Raw genomic sequence first — 24,813 nt, 5'->3', positions numbered from 1 at the left:
GGGCCTGTCTCCTATATTCATGAAACCAGCATAGCCATTGCAGTGGACAATAGAAAAGTCTATATGTTTTTAGAGTAACATCTGCAACCATTTCATAGGCCATATCTTTTTATTAGAACATTAGTAGAGCATTAAATATGCAGCAACTTCAGACCACGCTCCCATATAGAAGATCTTGGATCTGGGTACCTCAGATGTGTGAACCTCACTGGTCAACTATAAAAATGAATGTGATTAGTAGTATCAAGTAGGACCAGTGAGCCAACGCGTGATGTGAACGAGCAGGTAGATGGTTTAGGGTAGTTTTTAAAGCCATCTGCACTCTGGCCTGTGTGATGAGCCAGGTCACAAGTGGGAAGCAAATAGGGGGAGGGGGCTGTGATGAGAGTCCTTGATTGGGCACTTGATCAGGCTTACTGTAAAGCAGCACCTCATATGTCATCAGTGTTCTCGACTGTGCTTTTCCCAATATCAGCACAACAGTAGCGCTCTAGCTTCTGAATATATTTAGAGCCCTTTCTCCAGAATGTTTAGATATGAAAAGCTAGATTATTAAGTCAACTCTTGCTCTCTTGCAAACCAAGTAGGAGCTCTCAATATATGTACTGTACTGGTTGTGTGTGATTTAATAGAAACATGATTTCATGGAATACCATTACTGAGAAACAATTTCACCCAAACTGTCTAACATAAATTTACAGGGTGAATGGCATTTACCATGTCATAGAAACCAATTAATAGAACGTCTTTTTATTTGAAATTCGTTTATGCATGCCCACCTTATAAGGTATAAATGCAATAGTTACGGGAATTACTTTCATAAACATTTTTGTCAGAGATATTTTTTTCATTGCTTTACTTTAGAGGACATTATTCTGGATTTACATCTCTTATACTGTCAAACTATTATTTCGGATACTTTTAATGTGCTGACCTTTCACCACCTCAGAACACCATCTATCCTTCACCACCAGGCAACCATTAAACACTATCCATTCCTGTCTCCAGAAATTGCCTCAACATGCCTAAACTACAGCCATCCCTGTACCTTAAACTTCACCCATCCATGTACACTAAAGCCCTTTCTAACTCTAAACTAAATCCATTCCAGAACCCCCAAAACCCTCATCCCACTTATGCTCTACCTATCCCTGGCCCCTACACTCCACTGATCCCTGCTAACTAAAACCCCTAAACACCCCGTAACTTCATCTATCCCTGAACCTTAAAAAACCCTTTCTATGCCTAACCCACCACCCATTCCGTAGCCCTTAAAACCCTTTCTGTATCCAAACTCCACCTTCTGCCAGGACAAGTTGCATTTCTCAAGCTATTCTGAAGACGGATTGTCAGCTATGGATTATGCTGTTGGTATCAATGAATTCATGAAGATGGTGGATGATTTTACCTGGGAAGGGATGGTTTGAGATTGGTTGGATGTTATTGAGATGTTGTGATGTTTTTATGAAGAGAGAGGTGGTGCACCTCATTTGGCAGGGTTCTGTACCAGAGAGAAGGGGACATTCACGATCTTGGCGAAGTATAAATCTATTTCTGTGGATTCTATGAGTTAAAGAATAGGAGATATTTTAATGTGTGTGGGAAGATATTGCTACAACCATAACCAGTTTGATTCTATTGAAGGTAAATAATTTAGTTCTCCTGCTAGCCAGCTCAAAAATGTACTCACCCACTTGAAATCCGATTGTTTGCAGGTACTGTTATGTTGGATCTACCAGAGAAGACCTTGCCTGGAATCTCCTGCCAGTTAATTGACCAGATGATCTTTGAAGGTCAGCTGAAACCCCAGGATCGAGAAGAAGTCCTTCGAGCCCTGCTCCTCCAGCACAGGTACTGTGACCCTGGGTCCATGGCATGTGATCTCTGGAAGCTGTGATCTACAATAAGCCTTCTCACAAACATGGGAACACTCTGGGTAGGGGCTGCAAAGTAGTTTCGTTTTGAGAGCCCCTGTGTCTTCTGGGAGGTGCCAATGTACTTCTAAGTCTATCTCTTCTTCAACACACAGCTTTATTCGATCAATTGACCATAAAAGCACATAAAACCAACTAGCGAAAATACAAGAATAAATAATCATTTTGATAGGATACAACAACTACAAATCAATAAATTATTTCGAAGTCATTAAAACATTAAAACAATAAAAGCTCAAATTACACATAAAAACTCTAAAAAGAGATAATAACCTTAAGTTGCTTTTTGGAAGTGGCAACGCATGCGCCAAGCTGTTACTAAATACTTGCTCACTGGGAGAATTACATCATCTGAATTATGACTTTTTAACACCCATAGAGCCAAGGAACAGATCTTAAATCCCATAGCCCTACAAGTGTTGCGAATCCATTTTGATCGCGGGTTCGCATAAGCTGGACAAAAGAACATAAAATGTTCAATGATTTCAGAGGTACTGCCACAAGCAGGGCATATATCAGGGAGACCAATCGGCCCCCACCTGTGGATCAATTACATCAGGGGCAGGGATCCGAAACAAAACCTTGCATATAGGATTTTGCCATGCAGATCCGGTATAATGTCCAAATAGGCTTCAAACTTTGGAGCCCATTTAAGATCAGTAAAAAGGTTAGTTAAACGGCCATGAGATTTACAGGTTATGTTGTTGTCCCTAACATAAGACCAATACGTTGATTTTAAAACATTTTTGTGCCGTCTCTCTAATTTGTGGGTATTTTCCCAATAGTCACCCAAGCCCAACAAGTGGAACCAATGAGACATATGACAAATCCATTGGCATTTTGACATTTTAATAGATCAAGTAATGAGATCTTATATATATCTAGTTCGGGGGTAGTCCATAACCTGATCCAGTACAGGAGAGGTCTTAAAGTAACTAAATCTGCAGCTCGACTTAACCCCAAATCCAAAAATATTGGGAGCAGGGGTGTGGAGCGTAGACACGCTATCAAGGCCCTCACAATGTTGTTTTCTCCCACTGAGATCTTGTTACAGTTGGAGAAACCCCATACCTCCGCTCCATACAGAGCTGCACCTTGTGCCTTGGCTATATAAATCTTCAATGCTGGAGAAACAGCTTTTGCAAAAGAGCCCTGATAAAAGCGCAATATGGGCGAAGCTCTATGTTGTAACAACCCTGCACTTTTTGTGATCTGCTCTTTCCATGATAGTTTACTAGTTAACCTAACTCCCAAATAGTTCAGGAAAACACCATTGATGTGGATGGAACATCTTTTACTAGGCCCTTTGGATAACACCATTAGTTTTGTTTTGTTAATGTTAACCTCCAACCCGTGATCGCGACAAAATAAGTAGAATCGATCAACAAGGATTTGTAACCCCATCAGTGTCTTGGAAATGAGGATCGAATCATCTGCGAAAAGCAGGATAGGGATTTTCTGTGTGTTCAGGGAGGGTGCATCATTCTGGCATATGGACACAGCCTTCACTATTTCGTTGATGAATAAAGTAAATAATAGGGGGGCTAACACACAACCTTGACGGACTCCCCTTCTGATTGGGATCTGTTCTGTCAATTCGCCTTGTTTGCCCCACCTCACTTGGGCATAAGTGTTTTCATGCAATCGTTTTAGCAGGAGTAATAGGTCGTCTGGAGCTCCCAGTCTGCCCAGCACTTCCCATAATTTAGCTCTTGGAACCAGATCAAAAGCAGATCGCAGGTCTATAAATACTATATATAGACATTGCTTGGCGACAAGGACATATTTCCAGTACAATATAGGCAGTCTCATGGGTGGTTCTGTCATTGGTTCTTAGAAGAAAAAATGTTTGTGATCCAGTTGATACCCAAAGACAGGGTCAGTGGGCTTGTGTTATGGTGGTGCTCATCTGACATATGATGGGCCAGCTTCTCTATTGCTGCTACTCTACTGAAAGCAGCACTGGTTCTATCTACAGAAGGAGATTGTCATTTGAGAAGGTCTGGCATCTCTAGGTGAGGTTGAACTCATCAGGGTCCTTGCAAGGCCTGGTATTGCAGGCTTGCAGCAGTGTTGAGATGATGGATGTGATGCTAGCCAAGCAAAAGGAGGTGTTACAGTTGCTTTCCAATTTTCTTAACAGCCACCCGGATGTCACTGGGGAACAGAGCACTCTAATCCCGCCCTCAAAAGCAGAAACACAGGAACCAGCAAGCAAAAAACCATTGTTACAAGAACAGTCGTCGACCGAGATGAGAACATTCACTGTTATGGAGCAGGTATGGAACGTGTAGAGAGGTAGGAGAGATAATTAACTAGAAGGAGAGTAGAAAACACAAAACTATTCATGGTTATGACAGACATACTCCACTACTACATGCCAACTTCCTCCAGACTCTTAAGATATACATCCAGTATGGGAAGAGAGAGCAACTTTTGCACAAGATAAAGTAAAAGAATTCTGGTAATAACGGAAGGCATGCACAGCCCATTCCATACCTGCTGTTTTCCTCATTTTCATTTATTTTATTCACTGTCAAACACCATATTGATAATATGTCTACACTTTGGAGCACAGGTTGGAAGAAGTGGTTGATTTGATTGTGGATGATGGCTGAAGAGTGAGGAAAAAAGTTTCACTCACTATTATTTCTGTTTATATTCAGTGTGTTTGATCGACAATTTTGCATATTTCGTAACATCTTTCTCCTTTTATAATCTCTTCAGCATTTTGACTTGAGCTTACTACAAAGCACTCAATTAAGCCTTGTTGGGCTGGATTTTTGTTATAATTGAAAAATAGTTGTGGAGACGTGCAAACGGAATTCCCATGTTAACCTTTGCTACAATCTAAACAAATGTATAGATTGATCGAAATTAGGTATTGAGATAGAACAATTTGTAGAATAGGTCCTATTTGTAGACTGAGGAGGGCTATTAATACATTCTTAATCTACACATGTACCAGTTAATTTTATCTATAAATATCTGTTCAGATCTGCAGATCAACCCACAGACCTGGATTTCACATTTTCAACTAATCTGATTGGTTGATCGTAATCACTGTAATCAGAGGACACAAACATATGGTTAAAGAACCCCAGAAATTCATTGAAACCATGTATATTACAGTGATAGTATGGATAGGATCTCCTTAAACTTTATAAACCACTTGGACTGTCCAGTTAGGGTTATTGGAACTACTGGACAATGCCCTCAAGATCACACTCCAGTGAGAAAAAACATAAATGTGTGTAGGCTCAGGGGAAGGCAGTGCCAATGACAGGCTAATTTAAATGGTCTTCAACATAAATTCATTAATATATTTTATCAGTGAATATATATATTACATATTTGCTTATGGCTGAAGTGGTGAGCTTTCTAGTGTCATAAGTAGGAGGTACTACTCAACTCAGTGGTGCACATTTTATCCACTTGAAAAGCTTTAAAGGCTGAGAAGGTCGTCTATAATTTGAACCTATGCTGTTCATGTCAGGTACTGGTCTCTTCTACAACCATATTGACACTCTGAACAATCTTACACATACTGCACAAAGTAGGACAATTGGAGATTGGACATGACTGATCTGAAGTCACCTTCTTTGTTTCTATTCATTATCTTGATCCAGGGACTCTCTGGATCTGAGCAGAAGCACCAACTGTCCTCCAAGATCCCAGAGAATGCAGAAGCCACTGTTGTCCTTGTGGGTGAGTTTAACCAGTGAATCACCTGCTCGCGGGCATTCTCGCCCCTCTCACTGATTAGCATTTTACTGCTGTGCTAGACCTTGCCTTCTTTAGTTATGAGTTCACCTTGCAGTCTATTGAGGAAAATCTGAATGAAATTTGTTTTGGGCTTCTATGTGCTTCACACTCCAATTTATATGTGTTCTCTGATCCTTTTATCTTTTGATTCTCTCTATTCTTTGTGGTCCTGAGAGATAATTTCTCTCTTGAAAAGTGGGGGATGTTTTATTTTGGATACTGGCAAATGAACCTTACAGAATATATCTTACCTGAGTTCTGTCACTTTCTTTTAACCTTTCTGCCTTGTTCGCCATTTGTTTTCCTTTGTGTTTATTAGCTTTTTTCTCCTGCTATTTTCCTTCCACTCACATTCCTCTATCCCACACACTTTTGATTCTCACTTTTCTCTGTCCTTTTCCCACACTACTCTTCACTTTACCTTTGTCCTTATAAACACCTTCCTCCTCCCAATGTCCTCTCCTCCTCAGGCTGCACCGCTTTACTACAGAAGCCTACCTTGGCCTTTGTGCGACTCAAGGAAGCTGTGGAGTTGGATTCGGTCCTGCAAGTTCCCCTGCCAGTCCGATTTCTATTGGTGATCCTAGGACCCGAGTTGCCCCACACAAGCTACCACGAGATTGGCCGGGCTCTGTCTGCCATGATGGCCGAAAGGGTATGTTATTGAAAGACTTGAGCCTTAGCCTACTGCTATGACAGCCATCAACAACAATGTGTCACATGTGCCTACCATTACTGAAATCATGATTGAAGACAGACTTGAAGCATACCAGTTCAAGTACCTGCTGTAACCACTGCACCAAACATCAACACCCAGACATATCTGGCTTGTGCCATAGAAAATTCGATATTCAAAAACAAATCTACCATAGACAAGTGGATAAGTAAAATAACCTGCAATGTCAGAGCAAGAAAGTGCCTGTTCTATGGGTGTCAACAGCAAAGGTTGCCTGAGTTACTGAAAATGCAGCAAATGAGACCTACTTTTCATAGTAGACCTGGAAAAATGTTACGAATTTTATAATGCTAACCACAAAACTAGACATAAGGAATAGTTGTTTCTAAAGATCTGAGAAGTAAGGGCCTGATGTTCTAAGCAACAGATCACGAATGGTCGCAAATTTCACAATTACTTTTTGCGACCTGCCTCTGTTTTTGCAAAGCGACCAGTGTACTAATAAGTTGCATTCCAAAATACCCAGTCACAGGTGATTGCAGAATAACCTCCCTAATGAACATTAATCAGGCAGGTCGTTATTTGTGACCACCTGCGATTGGCTACAAGCACAGGGATTGTGGCCAGCAAGGAACAGCAGAACCCAAAACAGAATTTTTTTCTGATAAATACTTCTTAAGGCAGATCCTCACCTTAACAATGTTTCCTCAGGCTTCAGACTCGATCCAGAATTTCAAAAGAAGTACTCCTGCTAGGTGGCATCATGTGGCTTAGCAAAGACACCATTCCACTCCAGAAGTGATGTGCTGGGTCGTATATAAGCAACTTTCTTTCTGTTCCTTCACACATGGCTATAGAGCTCTACTCGTTTCATCTTTGATGATTTCTTTTTCTCCAAAATTCTCTTTTTTACCAGTGTGCAAGGGTAATTAGTCTCCTCCCAAAATGAAAGGCTTTAAATGTTGTAGGGATTGTTACAAACAAATGTCTGTGACAGACCTGCACGAGCTATGCCTGTGGTGCCTGGGGTTGGAGCATGACTTCAAGGCATGCGTCTCCTGCACTCAGGTGAATCTGAAGACCATATAGGACCCTGAGGCAAAACTATGCCACCAAACACTAAAGGACACTGTGCCATGATTGTTGGAATTTGAAAGAAAGATCTCATTCCTGCTTCCAAAGTTGGTCACGTGGCAGGTCGTTGTCACAGTTAAATTCTTCGGGTAAGTCAAAGAAGAAGGACAAAAAGTCAAAGTGAGAATTGGCCTCGTGCTACTACCCTTGCACTCCTCTCTGCTTCACTCCTGAATAGCCAATTTCAAGTTTGATCCAGATGCAACTGGAATTTATGAGTCCATTGGCGATGTTGCAGCAAATTGAAGCCAGTAGGGCGGCCATGGTGAGCATATTTGCCATACTTCTGGCTCCCTCTGGTACTCTTTGCGGTTCCAAGGATCCACAGAGGCCTCCAATCAGGGTCCCGGCAGTCAGTTCACCTTTGAAGCCATCTGTAAACTCATTTTGGGTTCCCCACAGACTGCGGTGCCAAATTCGGTTCCAGCACCACTCCCTGCCCGGTTTCCTTCGCATCAACACCAGGGCCAACCTGCGGGTGCTGGAAGAGGATCTGCTAACAATAGTGGTTTCTGACTTTGAGCCTACCTCACCTCAACCTAAACTGAGGCCACATTTCGAACCCATCCAAGTGCAGCCTACAGCCAACACTTGTGACTATGATTTATTGCTTTTACCACTCTCCAGAGCTCATACATTACATCACCTCTTTGGTTCTGATTCTGACAATAACAACTATGATAAGCGGAACAAATTAATCTGAAATATGATGAGAACAATTGCTATGCAGGGTTATACAATGAAAGTATCCGGGCACCCCCAAAGACACTAGACTTGTCTCTCCCCCGGTCCTGCCACAAATGAAAGTACTTCTTTTGCCATGGCTATGCAATGGGCTGAGAAGGTCCTTGACTTGCCGCTCCCTACAATGGAGGTCAAAACTGATGTTCTTCAGAAGGGTCTTCAGCCTGGTCAAGTACCTACTGCATCTCATCTTACATTTAACAATGCGTTGACAGATACTCTCGTGGGCACTTGGGCAAAACCATGCTGCGGACCCTCACTGAACAGACTGGTAACTCGACGCCACAGATCAGCACCAGGCAATCCTGATCTTTTGACCCAACAGGCTATACAGGAGAGTCTGTTGGGCCAGCTGTCCACCAGTTGAGTGAGCCCCAACACCTTTTCTTCAATTCCTCCTGACCACATGTTCAAATGCATGGAGACCTTTGGCAAGTGTATGTTCTCTTCTGTTATCCTTGCTCTATTCTTAATCAATGCCAGCTGCCTCCTGTGTCACTATGCTCATGTTTTATAGGTTGCACTTAGCCAAATTCTAAGGGAGCCTTTAGCCCAAACAATATAGGATGGCTGGGATGCACCAAAATTGTTATCTGGTCTGGCCTCAACACAACGGACTGCTTGGGATGGGCAATGGACACAAGTGTGCTGCTTTGGTGCCTTGCCTAGATGAATTCTGAGGGCTTCTCCAGGGATGTCCAGATATCATTAATGGACATGCCACTTGATGGCACTCACCTCTTTGGAGAGAAAGTGGACCCAGCCCTGGAATGCTTAAAAGACAGTTGTGCCCCAGCTTGTTCAGAGGGACTGTCTGACCCTACCAGGCAATTTCCAGAACAGTTTACCCCCTTCTGTGGTCATACCAGGGGTTTTCAATATCGCCAGCACCGGACCCATTTCCCCCACCCTTTTCCCCATCGTCACAATAACCTTCTATTTTATTTCACAGCAGAGTTGACTGCTTCCAGAGACAAGTGTCAGGGATCTGGGATAACATACATCTAACACCCCCAGCCCTCCAGCAACTACAAACACAAAACCACTTTAGTGTGTCCTTTTTGCCATACATCTGCCCTGTAGGAGGCAGGGTCAAATGTTTCCTCCAAGGGCGCCAAGACATCTCTTTGGTTGCATCGGCCTCCTAGTTGTCAAGCTGGGCTGTGCCCTCCTGTTAATTTCTACCCTACCACAGGTTCCATCCCCTTGAGCGCAGCTGATGGCGGAACACATGTCCATTTTGTAGCAGGAAGTGCTACATAGGGATGGATCTGGCCTCAAAAGAAGGAACTGGGAATTAATCCTGCTACTTCCATGTGCCAAAGAAGGACAGAGGCCTTTATCCTATTATAGACCTCTGCCCCCTTGTTACCTTCTTGAGGAAGAACAAATTCAAGATGCTCACACTGGACCAGATTTTGTGTGCCCTAATTCTGGTTATCAGATGGTAGAGTTGGACCTGCAGGAGTAATATTTTCATATTTCTGTCCTGCAGACCACAGCCATCATCTGTAGTTCACAGTGTGCCAGGAGAATTTTCAGTTTGTGGTGCTCCTTTCTGGCCTCAGCAGTGACCCTAGGGTGCTCATGAAAGTGAAGATAGTGATCAAAATGCTCCCTTTGAGGTCAGTTGTACCAGTTGTTCCCTATCTCGAAGACTGAATGACGAAGGTGGGCTCACCCCAGGCAACCTTAGACCAACCCCAGAGGGTGACACACTGCCTAACATTGTGACAAAGTCACACCTGATTCCTTCACAGACACTTCTGTTCATCTAAGCCATCCTGGATGTGGTGGCATTTTGTGCCATCACCCTGAAACGAAGAGTCCGGGACATTCAGGCTATGATTTCCCTGTTTTAGCCACTTTTCTGGGTTCTCAGTGAGGATGGCATTGAGGATTCTAGGACTATTATCCTCCTTCATCATGCTAATAAACCATGCCAGATGGCACATGCTGGCTCTGCAGTAGGATCTGAAGTCCCAGTGGGCAAAGCACCAGGGGAACCTGTCGGATTCCATCCAGGTTTCAGAGGAGACAGCAATCGATCTGCAGTTGTGGCTCCTAAATCACAATTGGGCCAGTGGAAAACATCAGGTGGTGACTTATGCATCCCTACTGAGCTAGAGAGGCAATCTGAGAGAGGCAGAGATCAGAGGACTCTGGTCAGCCGCAGAAACCTGCCTCCCCATCGTTTTTTTGGAGTTGTAGGGAATGTTTGGCGTTGAAGCCCTTCCTACCATCCATCAAGGGGATGCTAAGTACCGGTTCTCACAGAGAACACTACCACCATGTGGTACTATAACACGCAGAATGGAGTAGGGTCTTGGGTCCTGTGCCAGAAGCCTCTGCACCTCTGGAAGTGGCTGACTCAGTAGGACATTTCTCTGTCGCGAACCACCTGGCAGGATCTCTAAATGCCCAAGCAGACAAACTCAGTCACTGATGACTAGCGGAACACAAATACCACTTACGCCCAGCAGTGACAAAGCACGTTTTCCAATAATGGGGAAAATCCTGGTTCGATCTTTTACCCACTGCAGAGAACACACAATGTCAGTATTTATGCGCACTAAAGTTCACAATAAGGATCTCTCTTAAAGATACTTCCCACCTAGAGTGATGCTCAGAACTCCTGTATGCCTTCCACTTCTACCCTTTTTGTCTTGAGCTCAGAAGAAGATCAAGACTGACTGGAACAAAGTCCCCCTAGTGGCTTTATACTGGGCCAGGACGGTGTGGAATGCAGAATGGCTAGGCATGAGCATCTGTCCTTCAATCACACTGTGACTTCAGGAAAATCTGCTGTTGGCCGGGTCCTGCACCTCAACCGTCCCACTCTGCACCTTCATGTGTGGTGATTGAGGGGTGGCAGCTAGTCTCTTTTGATATTTCTTCTGAAGTCATCAATCTTATTCTAACAGCCAGGTGCCCATCTAAAAAATCGTTGTACTTCTGATGCTGGGACAAGTTTGTGACTTTGTATGGCACTCGCCAGATTGGCCCGCTGCAAGCTAAGCTGCCTAAAATGATGCTGTTTGTTTTCTCTTTGGCACAGTAAGGGCTTTTGTTGAGCACTGTTAAAGGCTATTTGTTGGCTTTTTCAGTTTCAGATCAGCCTTCTTTGCTTAAATCAATTAAAGTTTACAACATATGTTTCCACAGAAGTCCTTTGTTTTGCCACAATGAGGCTTGAATTTGGTTGTTACTTTCCTAATGTGCACCCTAGGTGAACCAATGCATAGTTTGTCCACTACAATTTTTGGTCGCAATAACGTCACAGCATCGTGTTTCACCCCAACTGCCATACAGAACATTTTTTCCAAACTATTGTTTAGAACTCGAGTTGGATTCCTGTCAAAAGTAGTAATGCCTTTGCATGCCAGGCAGGCTATCATATCACCGTTCTGACTTTCTTTGCCTCGCCTCAACACTCAAAGGAGGAGGAGAGACTCTATTGTTTGGACCCCAAGAGAGCCATTGGTTTCTACGTTGACAGTACCAGAGATCTTTGGGGGAATGATCAACTCTTTGTGGGCTTTATGGGAGCAATAAAGGGCAAGACAGTGCAGAAAAGAACCATCACTAGGTGAATAGTCCTCTACATAAAAATATGCTATGCGCCTACTAAGAAGCCACCGCCTGAAGGATTAAAGGCACATTCCACTCGTGCCTAGGCTGCAACTACTGTGGTAGCAAGTAGATTGCCTGTACTGGATAGCTGTCAGGATGCTGCATGAGCATCAGTGCGTACATTCACAAAGCATTATTGCCTTGACAGTCAGGTCCTTCGAGATGGGTATTTTGCTTAGTTGATCTTGCAGGACTTTTTGGTCTGAGCCATATCACAGTACCACCACCTGGGGAAGCACTGTTTTGGTATCTTATTGTAGAGTGAGGAATGCACAACTAGAATTTCCATCAGAAGAACAAGTTACTTACATCTGGTAACACTCTTTCTGGGATATACTCCACCTAACCTCAGAATTCCCACTGACCCTCCTCCCGCCCTGTTCTGTGGAATGGACTGTTTTTCTGCCTTAAAAGGTTCAAAACTAGAGATCTGCACACTGGTCAAGTCAATTTTCCAATGGGCCGTGCATGTGAGGGCTCGGACAAGCCTTTGAAAGCAACTGATGGCAGCATGCCTGGGTGGTGCTTATTGTGGAATGGAATTGGTTCGGAGGTGCATGACACCACTTACCAACATGCAGGAGTACTTCTTTTGAGTTTCTAGATCCAGCCTTACAGCTGGGGGAATATTCCTAAAGTGAGGAATCTGCTTTTAGATATTGTATCAACAAGGAAGAGCATTGCCGAAGGTAAGTAACTTGTTCTTTAAAGCATCCTTAAAGGAACTGAAACTGCATTGAAAAACGTTTTCCATTTAGGGATACATCACACAGAGCAGAACGCAGTTCCTTAGACCATTACCTGCTATCCCTTCTCACCACCCTGTTGATTCTGAAACGGGGGAGGAGGTGGCCACATGGGGACAACATCTCATTTACAAGTCAGTTACCACCTCCTTTAGCAACGTATCTATGGTTTTCAACTGCAATTTTGGTTCCAAATCATTGCTACCTATCATTGCAACTCACAGTTAGGAGGAGACTCCCCTTCCATGCCTGCTCCTAATTGTGATTCAGAATGGTTTGCATACTCTATTTTGTGAGTTGATTGATAAGCAAAATTGGTTTAGTAAATAGAAAAAGGAGATTTTGTGGTTGCAAACTGTATGATTTTGTGAACTTCATTGTTCACGATCACAAACGTATAGCTGACAACTTACACTTAGGGGCAGATTTACGACTTTTTGGCGCAGGGCAGCGCAGCAAGTCACCTTGTTGCGCTGCCCTGCGTCAAAGGGAAAGGGCAGGAATACATAGGAAGGCGCAAGGTTTCCATGGTACAAGGGTGTCTGCATTATAGGCAGGATTGTTTTCGTGCAGGAAGGAGTACCTTTCTGCACAAAAACAATCCAGGTAAGCTTATTCCTCTTTCTGTGTGTACTGCAAAATGCAGCACACATAAAAAGAGGAAAAATTGATATTTTTCCTTGTTGTGCCTCCCCTGGGTTGCATCAAGGAAATGTGTAGGAACAACCACCGCAACACCCATGGAACGCCTCCCTAACACAGAGTAAGGCACCACAGCGATTTGCACTGCCTTGCCTTATTCCATATCCATGAGGTCATTAAGAGCCATGTGAAGTGGCTTTGCATGGCCTCATAGATATGGTTGAAAGGTTTGTGCTGCAGTTGCAACGGCGGCGTGTGCCTCTCATAAATATGCCCCTCAATGTATAAAGAGAATGATCATATTCCATGTACCTCATGGCGTCGGCCTTCTGTGCACTTTCTTCTCTCTCGTGTGTCCACCCAGATTATTTGTTTCAGATTTCTAACTTACACTTACTTAGTTTTGTAACCCAATATTTGCCATAGCATAGGATTCACACTAAGGAAAATACCACAAAAATGAGTTTCCAAAATAAAACCCGAAAGGAATGAAACAGTTAAAGAGAACAACAATCTCAACTTTCAGTATTCCTCTGTTCTATAAACTTGTAGAAACCTGATTGTTCAAACAATTTGTTGTGGTTCCTTTTGCTCCCTTCCTACCACACAGAGACCCTGGGGGTGGTTATATGCTTAAAAATATACAATAAGATAACATGACGCATTCATCGCCTGTAAAATTTGCGCATGGTAGACTTGACCAGTGGTTCCTGGTGGATCTTTTACTAAGGGCAGCTCCTGCATCTGATTAGCTGCCATGGTAGACATGAAAGGAAAGTGGCATTCAAAATGGTTCCAGGGCTTGTATTTTCTTTCTAGGTGAGTCACAGAGACAGCCAGGATTATGTTTTCCCAAAAATTATAATAAAATTACACGCCTTTACTTTTATATTTTTTATATTTTTCCAGTTTACTTTGCAAATTGCTTATGCATGCAAACAAGTTGCATGCTTGCCACAGACAGACCTGTTGGCTTTGCCAGTGCTTATTGATGCATGGGAAGAAATTCGTTCACCAGCATAACCTTCAGCTCTCAAGCTAGGGCCCTTCGTGGTGAAGGAACCCTCATTAACAGAGAAATCTCTCTAACAGCTTTCTTCTTGCTCTGTCTCCTTCTTCAGGTCTTCCGCATGGAGGCCTTCTTGGCAGGGTCGCGTCAAGACCTGGTCAAGGCGGTGGAAGACTTCCTGGACTGCTGTATCGTTCTACCCCCTTCAGAGATCCAGAATGAAAATCTACTCAAGGCCCTGCTGCCAGTACAACAGGAGCTTCTTCGGAAGAGATACCGTGCACCGGCAGAGATCAAGATGGTGCCTGGGACCCAAGAAAAAGGTACAGTGAAGCTCCATGGCCCCCCCACTTTATCATTACTGGAACCTGGGGACCCCCACTGAATCATTATTGTAATCTGTGGACCCCCAACTGAGTCATTACTGAAATCTGGGAACCTAATCTGTTAATATCATTTAATGTTCTAAGCTGTCGCGGACCCCCTGAGGAGGCTTTGCAGAACCCCAGGGGTCCCCGGAGCACAGGTTGGGAACCACTGATCTAGTGTAAAAGGTAAATTAAACGTTCATGGGAAAATAAAAAATCAGATAATTACTAGGCTGAAGCACATATATTTCTGATTTTAATTTAATTTAGAGAAATTATTCTTTTTTTATAAAGTGATAACAAAGGACCTCCTGAGTGGTTTCATGGCACATGCTGATATGAGATTATAAACAATAAAAAAGGCCACATAAAAAAAATTGCATAGGTGGCATTCAAACTTCCCTTCGTACTTAACGTGACACAACACTCAAATGAAAGGAAACCCCAATTTTTCCACCTTTCATAACTTTGCCCCTCTTTCCTCTAATCACTTTGCCTCAAACTTTGAGAAAAGACTCTTAAGAACAGTGGCTTTTTGTATTGGCAAATTTGATGCAGATTGCGCAAGACCGGAAACATTTCAAAGGAGGTTTGATTGTTTTCACTTTTCAGGCCGGACTGATAACTCAGAACAGATAAAACCTAAGGTCTTGCCTTAGGGGCCAATTGGGTTGAAACCACAACCTGGCCTTGCCACAGTCACAATGTCTGGCCTATTATATGCAGGCTGCATTTTCATAAAGAATTACAGAGATCTCAGGTATGTAGTAGTAGTAAAATACTTTATTCGGTCTATTTAGGACCATAAACGCGACTCAAACAGCATAAAAATGAATAAATACAACATACAAAACGCACAGAGTACCATATGTAAAAAAACTAAATATAAAATATTATTACAAATAAATTAAAACAAACCCTCCTACTACACCCACAATATACATACTGGCAACCACAAACAGATGATGCCTCAAACAGCATGAAACGATAAAAAACAAGAATAAAAAACAGGCCATCGTGATCAGTCACAGGGTAAAGTGCATTATGCATATAATTAACGTATTCATAATCACCTGCCTGCATGTTGCAATTTCCTCAATCTAAGCGAGCAAGATAAAAAACACGCAACAGCATATGTAGTGTGTAAATGTAGCAGTGACTGCAGAAACATGAGGGCAGGTCTAACTTGTACAAAATAAGTAGACTTCAACAATGGAAGTAAAAACTTTCTACAAAAATGCAGTAACTTTTGTGGGGAGAAGTTATCACACACACAGGGGCCCAGGTTATTACTCCATCCAACAGGTTTTCGATATATCAACAAATGATGAAACTGATTAAACCTAAACCTTGTTAAAAGGTAACGATGGTGGAGATTAAAAGAGTAGATCAAATAAGGTTCAATGGCAGGACTGGTCAGAAGTAATGTGTGGCCATGGACTGAAGGGTTTCTTTAGCTCAAGTGCTTTCCTCTCTAATTTTCTCCACTACATAAAGATCACCTTGGTCCAGGTAATATTAGCCTTAACAATATAAAAAGGCGACTCAAACAGATCTGATCTAGCTAGTTTAACAAAAGTGTCCCTAATATATTTCAGCCAGCGAATTGATCCCCAACCATCTCATGCCAGACAGTCCATGAGAATCTCCCTCCCCAAATGATATATGGTAACCCCAGTTCCTCAAGGACCATGAAAGCAGGTGTTGAGGCAGCAACTCCTAACAAATGTCTGCAAAAAAAAACATTTTTAGCCACTTGTAAATCTTTAATGTTGGCATAACCTCAGGCATCCCTGCCATAGGTGGCAACACGAACATATTTTGCCTGGTAGACTTTCAACAATGCCCCTCCAAAGGCTTACTGCCTATCCTTGTAGAGAAAGAAAACAGAGCACCAATGGTTTTCAATAATGCAAACTTCTTTACTCTCACTAGTGGGCCCCATGTGATATAGGCATCAAAAACAACACCCAGATAAGAGTAGATTTATACCCTGAACAACTTATTACTCTAAACATGAAAATATCTCACTCTAGATGGTTCTGGGGCCCACCACCATCACCTGGAATTTGCTATAGTTTGCGGAGAGATCCAGGTTATTTATATAGTCCACAAAACCAGCAAGTAGTGATTGTAGGCCAATGCAGTCCTGGTTAATATAACAATATCATCTGCATACAAAAGTGCGGGAATCAACTGTATGCCGATAGGTGGGCAATCTACGGACTTATCAAGTAACCTGGCCCCTAGATCTTTCACACACAGCTTGAACAAAAACAGGGCCAGTATACAACCTTGCAGCACACCGGTCTGAAGGTTAATAAAACTAGTGCAAGCACCATCCATATTGTAACGCACTGTCGCCCTCATGTACCTATGCAGGTCAACCAAAAAAACAACAATATTTTGGTCCAAGAACTTTTCCAACAGGATCTGCCATAGCTTAGATCTATTCACCTTATCAAAGGCAGAGCAGAGGTCCATGTATGCTATAAAAGGCAACCCTGATTTTTCAACAGTATATTTGTTGATCAACATGTAAAAATTAAGGCATTGATCACAAGTGCTAAGACCAGGCCGGAATGCATACTGTAAATCTGACAAAATCAACCCCCTCTTCAGCCTGGGTCATGGCCCTCTCGAGGATCACCCTGCCCATCAATTTAACAACAGATATGAACAATTATATAGGCCTATAACAACCAGGAAGACCCCTTGAGTGCTTTTAGTGGAGAGGGATAATAATGGACTCAGACCAAGAATGTGGAAGGCCCATCTGAACAGCCAAGTTAAAAACTCTAGTTAAAATCAGGGCCCATACCCAGGCTTGGACTTAAACAAATCGGCCAGTATGCCACCAGGGCTGGGCACTTTGTGACTCGTCACACTTTCAATTGCACGCTCAACCTCTATAACTTCAAAGGCTAAGTGGTTCCCAACACATGCGGTAGCCGTTACGGGGGCACATCATGTCCATCCTCGCTCTCTCTACCATGAATAATTTTAAAATGCTCAACCCACACTTCTAAGGCAATGTGAGAATAAATGTCTTGAGCACTATCCCTTTTGACCAGGGGGCAATTGACTACCACCCAAAACTGACCACTATCTCCGCTATTGGATGCCTCCAACAAAACCTGCCATGCTGCCTCTCTGGGAAACATCCCGAACCATGACTCCGAAAGAACGAAGTTGTGAACAACGAAAGCGGAACAACGCTTTTGTTAACCACAACTTTGTTCTTCTGTGTCTTAACCATGCATGTGCTGACCAATGCATATGCGTGGTTAAGGCACAGAAGAAGGGAGTCGGCTTCTAAGGAGGGCGCGGTCAGGTAAGTGGGGCTTGGGCCGTTTTAGGGGTGTGGGGCAGGGGTATCTTTAGTTTTTAGGTGCGGGTGGGGGATTGGGGCAGTTTAGGTTTAAGGGGGTGGGGAAAGCGGTCGTTTTAGGGGTGGGGTGAGGTGGTTGGGGTATTTTTTGTTTTTAGGGGCGGGTGGGGGGTCGGGGTAGTTTAGGTTTTAGGGTGCTGGGTGGGTCACTGTAGTTTTAGGGGCGGGGTGAGGGGTCGGGGTATTTTTTGTTTTTAGGGGTGGGGTGGGGGGATCGGTGTAGTTTAGGTTTTAGGGGAGGTGGGGGGGTTTTGGTAGTTTTATGGGCGGGTTGTGGGGTCGAGCTATTTTTTGTTTTTCAGGTAGTTTAGGTTTTGGGGTGGGGCTTCGCTGTAGTTTTAGGGGCAGGTGGGGGTATTTTTTGTTTTTGGGGAATAAAGGGTCGTGGTAGTTTTAGGAGCAGGGTAGTTTATGTTTTAGGGGTGGGGGCCGGGGGAGTAGGGTAGGGGTAGAATTTTGTTTTTAGGGGCAGGGGTGGGCGGTTGAGGTATGATTGTTTTAGGGGTGGAGGGTCAGGAGGGTTGCATGCTGGAACCACGCATGCCGTTCCACGCATGCCTTTACCAGGAATGCCTTTACAATGAAAAATCATTGTTAAGGCATTCGTGGTAACAACGCGGTCGTTCTTCCAACCGTGCTGTTTAGACATGCGTGGTTCTAGCATTCGTAGTTCAGACATATATTCTGCCTCTCTAAGTTTTCCTTTCTTCTCCTCAGTCACCTGTTTGTAGGTTCTGCACCCACTAGATATAAGGCAACGGTTCTTAGGAGCAGCCTTAAGAGCACACAATACTAGTTTATGACAATAAGAATTTTTTTTGTCAAACCACCTAGGATTAGAGTTGATACGTCTTTTGGGATCGAGAGACAAACTAAGACATACCTCCTTGAGTATAGCCTGGTAAGAACTCCAAAAAGCCACTTCGTCGGGTTGATCTCCTAGACAAATTTCAAACTCCCGCCTTTTTGCAACAACCAGGGCCTTCAAGAAATTGTCTGGAATAACCTTTACCCATTTGAGCCTCCTTTCTCTGTCTGTTTTTGTGAAATCCAGCTTGTGTATTGTGTTTTTCGGATAAAATCCAAAAAATACAACCAAAGCCGCTGAATATACAAAAGCGATCACAAAAGTGATCACTAAAACCAGAAAGACCTATAGCATGTGAACGAAGCTGGTCCTGAATGAAGTAGTACAAAAAATGTAGTCTAAGGTGGATTTAGCGCGATAACCTATAAATGTTGGCGGGAAATCTCCCATTGAATCCAAATGTGCCTCAGTCATGACACAGCCCAAGTTAAACTTAGACAAAATATTATTCAAACAGTCAACGAACTTCAACAAGACACATCTGGAATAAACTAGGGACCAAAAAATGGACCACCCTGGAAGGATTATTGCCAACGGTAAATCTCATGTATAATTGTGTATAATAGCGGTAAAACTCTGCTCTGCCGCTGTGAACTAAATCCATACTGTAGGTGAAATATCCGTGTTTCCTGCTTTAAAAAAAATCAAAATAAAGTCGTTAAAACGTGTTAAGGCACACTGGAGCCAGGGCATTTTTTGTTCGTGCTGGGCAGGTGCATGCTGGGATTAGTAGTCCCATGGTCACGGCGTCAGAGGGCGGGACATGGATTCTAGCGACGAGGCACAGTTGACACGGAGTGAGTTTGTGTTTTTTACAATTCAAATAAACGCTTTGTGGTTGTAATACACATATCCCTAAGGATGCTCATACGGGTGAAACATAAAACAATGATGTAACTTATTTTTTTCTTTAAGTGTCTTGATCCATAATGCATGATAGAATAGTGTGTATATGTGTAGGGGGGAGGGCAGGTGTTGGAAAACGACTCTTTGCACTGTAGGATTAGGTTTACCACAGCTTTCGAGTTTCCCAGATCCAAGCCTGAGTAGCTCACTCTGAGGAAGCTACTCACGCTTAGATCTGGGACGCTCGAATGCTATGGTAAACTTATTGCAGGTCGGTTTCCTTGCATTCTGGAACTTGTAGTCCTGATTTTAAAATGGGATGACAGGGGTACAGATTCTCGAGTGCAATGAAAAAATATGGACTGGAAGAACTACACAAGCATGGCAATAGGGAACTTGAGAGGTCTGTGTTTAATCAGATGAGCCCATATCACCAGAAACAACTTGTTCCATCACTTAATCTCCCTGTGCTTGAAAATAATATATTCTGACCTTATGGTATGTAAACGGTGCTCATGTAAAGCTCTCCAATGCCCTAAGGCCGAGTTCGCAGCATATAAAACTGCAGAGAGAGAGAAACAGGGGACGTGTCCCCGGTGACATTGTCATCCCATAGCCACAGAGCAGAGCTGCCAAGTTTCCCAAATCCATGCTCCATGAGCTGCTCCAGTCCAGGTTTTTCCTTCGAATTCTGGGACTTGTGGTTTCGGTTTCTTAATGGAACAAACAAGACAGCAATTCCCAGAATTCGAAGAAAAACCTGGACTGGAGAGACTAGTCATGCATATACATGACAAACCTGACAGGGCTGCTAGAGAGATCACTGTGTTGAAATAAAGTCAACTTTTATGGGGAAGGAAATTTACAAATATGAGACTTAAATGTCAGGCCACCTATCTTATGTGTGACACATACGTGGGATTACGAAATCATAGTTGCGAAGTTTCGTAGGTCCATATGTGTCTAGCTGGTTAAATCCAGTTTTTTCATTTGCACTGTTTGACTTGTAATCCAGGGTTTGTAGAAGGACAAACAGGACTACATGTCCTAGGATACAAAGAAAAAAACCTGGACAGGAGCAGCTAGTGAGGCATGGTCCTAGAAAAGTTTGCAGCGCTGCAAATGAAAGTCCATCTAGTGCAGAAGTCTTCAAACTGTGGGACACGACCGTGAAGCTCTGGTTTTGATCCTCAAAGGCAAACATAATTGCCCCCCCCCCACTCTGAGCGGGAGGTGCGGGCCGCGGGGGGCCGGCCGGCCCGGGGCCTGTGCCGGGCCTGTGCGGCCTCATTAGGGCTTGGTGAAGATGCGGTGGTCCTTGGGCGAGGCATGCTCAGGGACATTGGAGGAGGAAGGACGCTTTGCGGGACCGGCACCTCTTTTTGGAGCACGCCCGCGCTGCTGGTGGTAGTGAGGTGATCGGGGCTGGGTCGGGCCCGGAGACGACTGCTGCACTGGGCCGGCGCCTGCACTGGACCTGGCTGAACCCTTTACGGGCTTGGAGGCAGGCGGTGGAGCCTGCGGAATCGGAGGGGGTGTGCGGACCCCAGGGGTGCTGCACCCGATGGCCGGGCATCTCGTGCTGCCGAGTGGTGAGGATCTGGTGACCCCAGCAGGCAGGCCCAGCCTGATTCAGGACACATCCCCCGGCGCAGCTGTAGGACCCTGAGGGACAAGCCGCCAGTTACCGGTGACGAAGGTGGCATGTGGACACACACCCTTGGTACCTGCTGCTGCGGGCCCAGCTGTCGCTGGGGGTTGGGGGTGCGGTGTTGGGGGTGGACATTGACTGCACCAATTCGGTGTCGGACAGCTGCACCCTTGGTGGCAAATTTTTGCATTGGACCCTCTGTGCCAATCGGGGTCAGTAAAAGGAATATTTCAGGTGCAACTGGTGGTGAGACGGAGGGCGTCGCCCCAGGAGTATGTGTTATCAACCTGAGGCCTGGAACATGGCAGGGGCGGGACGCTTGCATTCTGGTACCGGAGCTGGGAGGACACAGGACACAATGGTGCAAGACAGCCAGAAGCTAGATGCAGTCCTTGCCGCGGTGGAGCGCATTGGAGACTCGCTGGAGCGGACCCGCACGTCATTAGAAGCTAAAATAGGCAAGGTGACCAGCGACCTTGTACTACTGCATGCTGATCACCGTAAGCTGGTGGACAGAACTGGTGAAATTGACACAAAGGTGGACGATTTGAAGCCAACAACCTCCCGCTTGAAATCGGAGATGGAGGATGTGCTGGCCCGTGTAGCTGAATTGGAGCGCCGAGTAGAGGACGCGGAAGGGCGCTCCAGAAGGAATAATATTCGGTGGTAGGTCTTCCAGAGGGCACTGAGGGCCAGGATGCGGTAGCCTACTCTGTGAGATGGCTGAAGGAACTGATGCCAGCGGGCACCTCACATCCTTTTTTTCTGTGGAGCGAGCACACCGGATACCCACGCGGCCCAGACCTCCGGGGAGTGGTCCTCATCCATTCATCATCCGCCTCCTTCATTATGCGGACAGAGATGTCATACTCCGTACTGTGCGTACCTCACCGCCCCTCCGGGTGGATGATGCGCAGATTTTGCTGTTTCTAAAGACTACACTCTAGCAGTGCAGAGAGATCGGGCCTCCTATCTGCCCTTGAAGCGCAGACTTAGGTCTCTCAGCCTAAATTACTCCTTGTTATTCCCGGCCAAGCTGCGCATCGTGGCTGAGAACAAATCACACTTTTTTCCACACCTGAGACAGCGTGGGAGTGGCTCGAGTCCACCGGCCGTGCTTCGGGCAGTGCGGAGGAGCGAAAGGTCAAGGTACCGCGTAGTAAACACAGTCGGGCTAGACGTGCCTGGAAGAGGGGTGATGCTGGTGCAGGATCTGTAGCATATGCACCAGACTTGGAGCAACTCATACAGCAGAGGAGAGAGGAGATTCACTTGGCCACGGCTATTAGTGCCTCCCTGCTTGCGTCAGAATCGGAGACTGGAAACTCGCAGCCACCCAGTGACCGACCTACCACACCGAATCGACTCTCCGAATTGAGCCTCGTTAAGGGCCCACCTGTTACGCCTGCTACGGCGGATGAACTTTTTAAAAAGTGGCCTGAACTGTGTTGGGAATTATGCACCGCTGGGGTTGTACACCTGGCCTGTTGTATGTGTTTGAGTCCAGTCAGTGTGCTTGAAGTTGTGATCCTATGGCAGACTTGATTACCGCATATGGACCCCTGGCCTCGGGGTTTTGTGCAGGTGGATGCTGGGTGTGAGTCTGCCCTCGCTCCCCGTGCATGAGTATAGCTGATGAGAGTGGTCTCCCCCTCTTCCAGTATTCTCCTTCCTGTCCCCCTCACAATTATCTGCCATAGCCGGGCAGTGCGATTCACGTAGGGACTGTCTACCTGTGGGATTGGCCTACCCCACACTCCTACTAGTGGAGTCCCAAAATGAATGATTGTGTTGTTGCATGCTACGGTTTTTGTTGTTGGGTTTGGGGAGCAACCTGTTGTTTAACTGCCTGATGGTATTAGATATGTTTTGGTTATGCTGGAAGACATACGCAGAGCATCCGGTCGGAGGGCGGGCCACTGTTAATGCGGGCTATGGCGATATGCAGTGGGGCGGGCTGTCTGTGGAGGGGGTGATCGGTTATTTATGCCATGTCTTCATACACTGCGAACACATGGCATGTGAGCAGCATACACACCCCTAAGTGCCGATATACCATTTACTCCTATCTTAGAAGACACTCAATCCAATTGACGTTTCTGCAGGAGACGCACCTGGTGGGTTCGGAAATCCCCTGATTGCAGCGGCGCTGGAGGGGCCAGCTCTATGCGACGGGTTACTCGGCGTATGCTAGGGACGCCATGATCTGGATTCGATCGGGAGTTCCCTTTGCAGCAGAGGAGCGGATCCTAGACCCGCAGGGCAGATTTGTACTGGTCCGTGTACGACTGGAGGGTCATGATGTGGTATTGGGCTCCATCTATGCTCCTAATGTAGACCAGACCTCTTTCCTACGCGGATTGTCCCAGCACTTAGCGGGCTGGAGTGAGCTTCCATGGTTGCTGGGTGAGCACTTCAATAGTGTCCTTGACGTTGATCTGGATCGCTCCTTCCCTCCATTACCCACGTCTCCGGTTGTGACAGCTGCGCGTGGCCTGATGTCATGGGCCCAGCATTGGCAGTTAGTTGATATTTGGAGGCAGTGCCATACCAGGGACAGGGTTTACTCATTCTACTCTGCTCCGCACTCCCTGCATGTGCGTTTAGATAGGATATCTTGCACTCAGAATCTGGCCCCAGTGATTGTAGACACAGATTACTTGGGGCGTACGCACTCAGATCACAATCCGCTACTCGCGAGTCTGAGCTGGGACTCTGCTCCTCTGGCTGTTCCTACCTAGCGGTTGAGACCGGAACTGTTGGAGGATGCTGATTTTTGGACGTCGCTGGGCGTTGCGATCCCTTAATACTTTGAGCACAATGAGGGCACAGCCTCGTCAGGATTGTTTGAATGGGATGTGTTTAAAGTTTTTATATTCGCGGGCAGTGCCTGGGGACCCAGTGTAGTCTGCGCCGCTCCGTTGAGTGTGACTTGGTCCGGGTGGAGCGTTCTGTGCTGCGTCCGGAGGGTGAGGTGGCTGGTGGTCTGACGGAAGATCTGAGGTTGTCTGTGGCTCGCGCAGAACACCTGTCATTACTTGAGCGGTTGCGCTGTTTGAATTATGCCGCGCATTCCGCGAGAACACATGCCTCTGCCGATAGGGCGGGCAAGCTACTGGCTTGGCTGATTCGTTGTGACTGCGACAGGGGGGCAATTGTGGAGATCCGATCACGGGTGGGGGGGATGGTGCATATGCCCCCCGGGAAATACACGCCGAGTTCACGAATCACTATGAGGTGCTATTCGGCTCGGACACGCCTCCTGTGGAGGGTCTCTGCTATGACTTTCTCGCTGGTTTGGAGCTTCCATGTTTGGAGGGGGAACAGGCGGAGACACTTGAAGAGCCTCTCGACTTTGAGGAAATAAAGTCTAGTATAGGTGAGCTTGCATCCGGTTAAACACCGG

The 24,813-nt window shown here is 45.3% G+C and overlaps 1 protein-coding gene across 2 annotated transcripts in view; it reads left to right on the top strand.

Moving 5' to 3' along the window:
* The window catches only part of SLC4A1 (solute carrier family 4 member 1 (Diego blood group)), a 121,793-nt gene that overhangs the window by 59,036 nt on the left and 37,944 nt on the right, over positions 1 to 24,813 (top strand). For both annotated transcript variants that reach the window (XM_069237881.1, XM_069237882.1), the window contains 5 exons: positions 1,716 to 1,851; positions 4,078 to 4,213; positions 5,564 to 5,642; positions 6,170 to 6,354; positions 14,396 to 14,606. In XM_069237881.1, the coding sequence (XP_069093982.1) occupies positions 1,716 to 1,851; positions 4,078 to 4,213; positions 5,564 to 5,642; positions 6,170 to 6,354; positions 14,396 to 14,606 (747 nt within the window). The remainder of the gene's footprint in view (positions 1 to 1,715; positions 1,852 to 4,077; positions 4,214 to 5,563; positions 5,643 to 6,169; positions 6,355 to 14,395; positions 14,607 to 24,813) is intronic.

This window comes from Pleurodeles waltl, chromosome 6, assembly GCF_031143425.1.
Source record: "Pleurodeles waltl isolate 20211129_DDA chromosome 6, aPleWal1.hap1.20221129, whole genome shotgun sequence".
Taxonomy (NCBI): domain Eukaryota; kingdom Metazoa; phylum Chordata; class Amphibia; order Caudata; family Salamandridae; genus Pleurodeles; species Pleurodeles waltl.
Note: the sequence above shows the minus strand (reverse complement) of the source record. Positions and strands in the feature narration are given on the sequence as shown.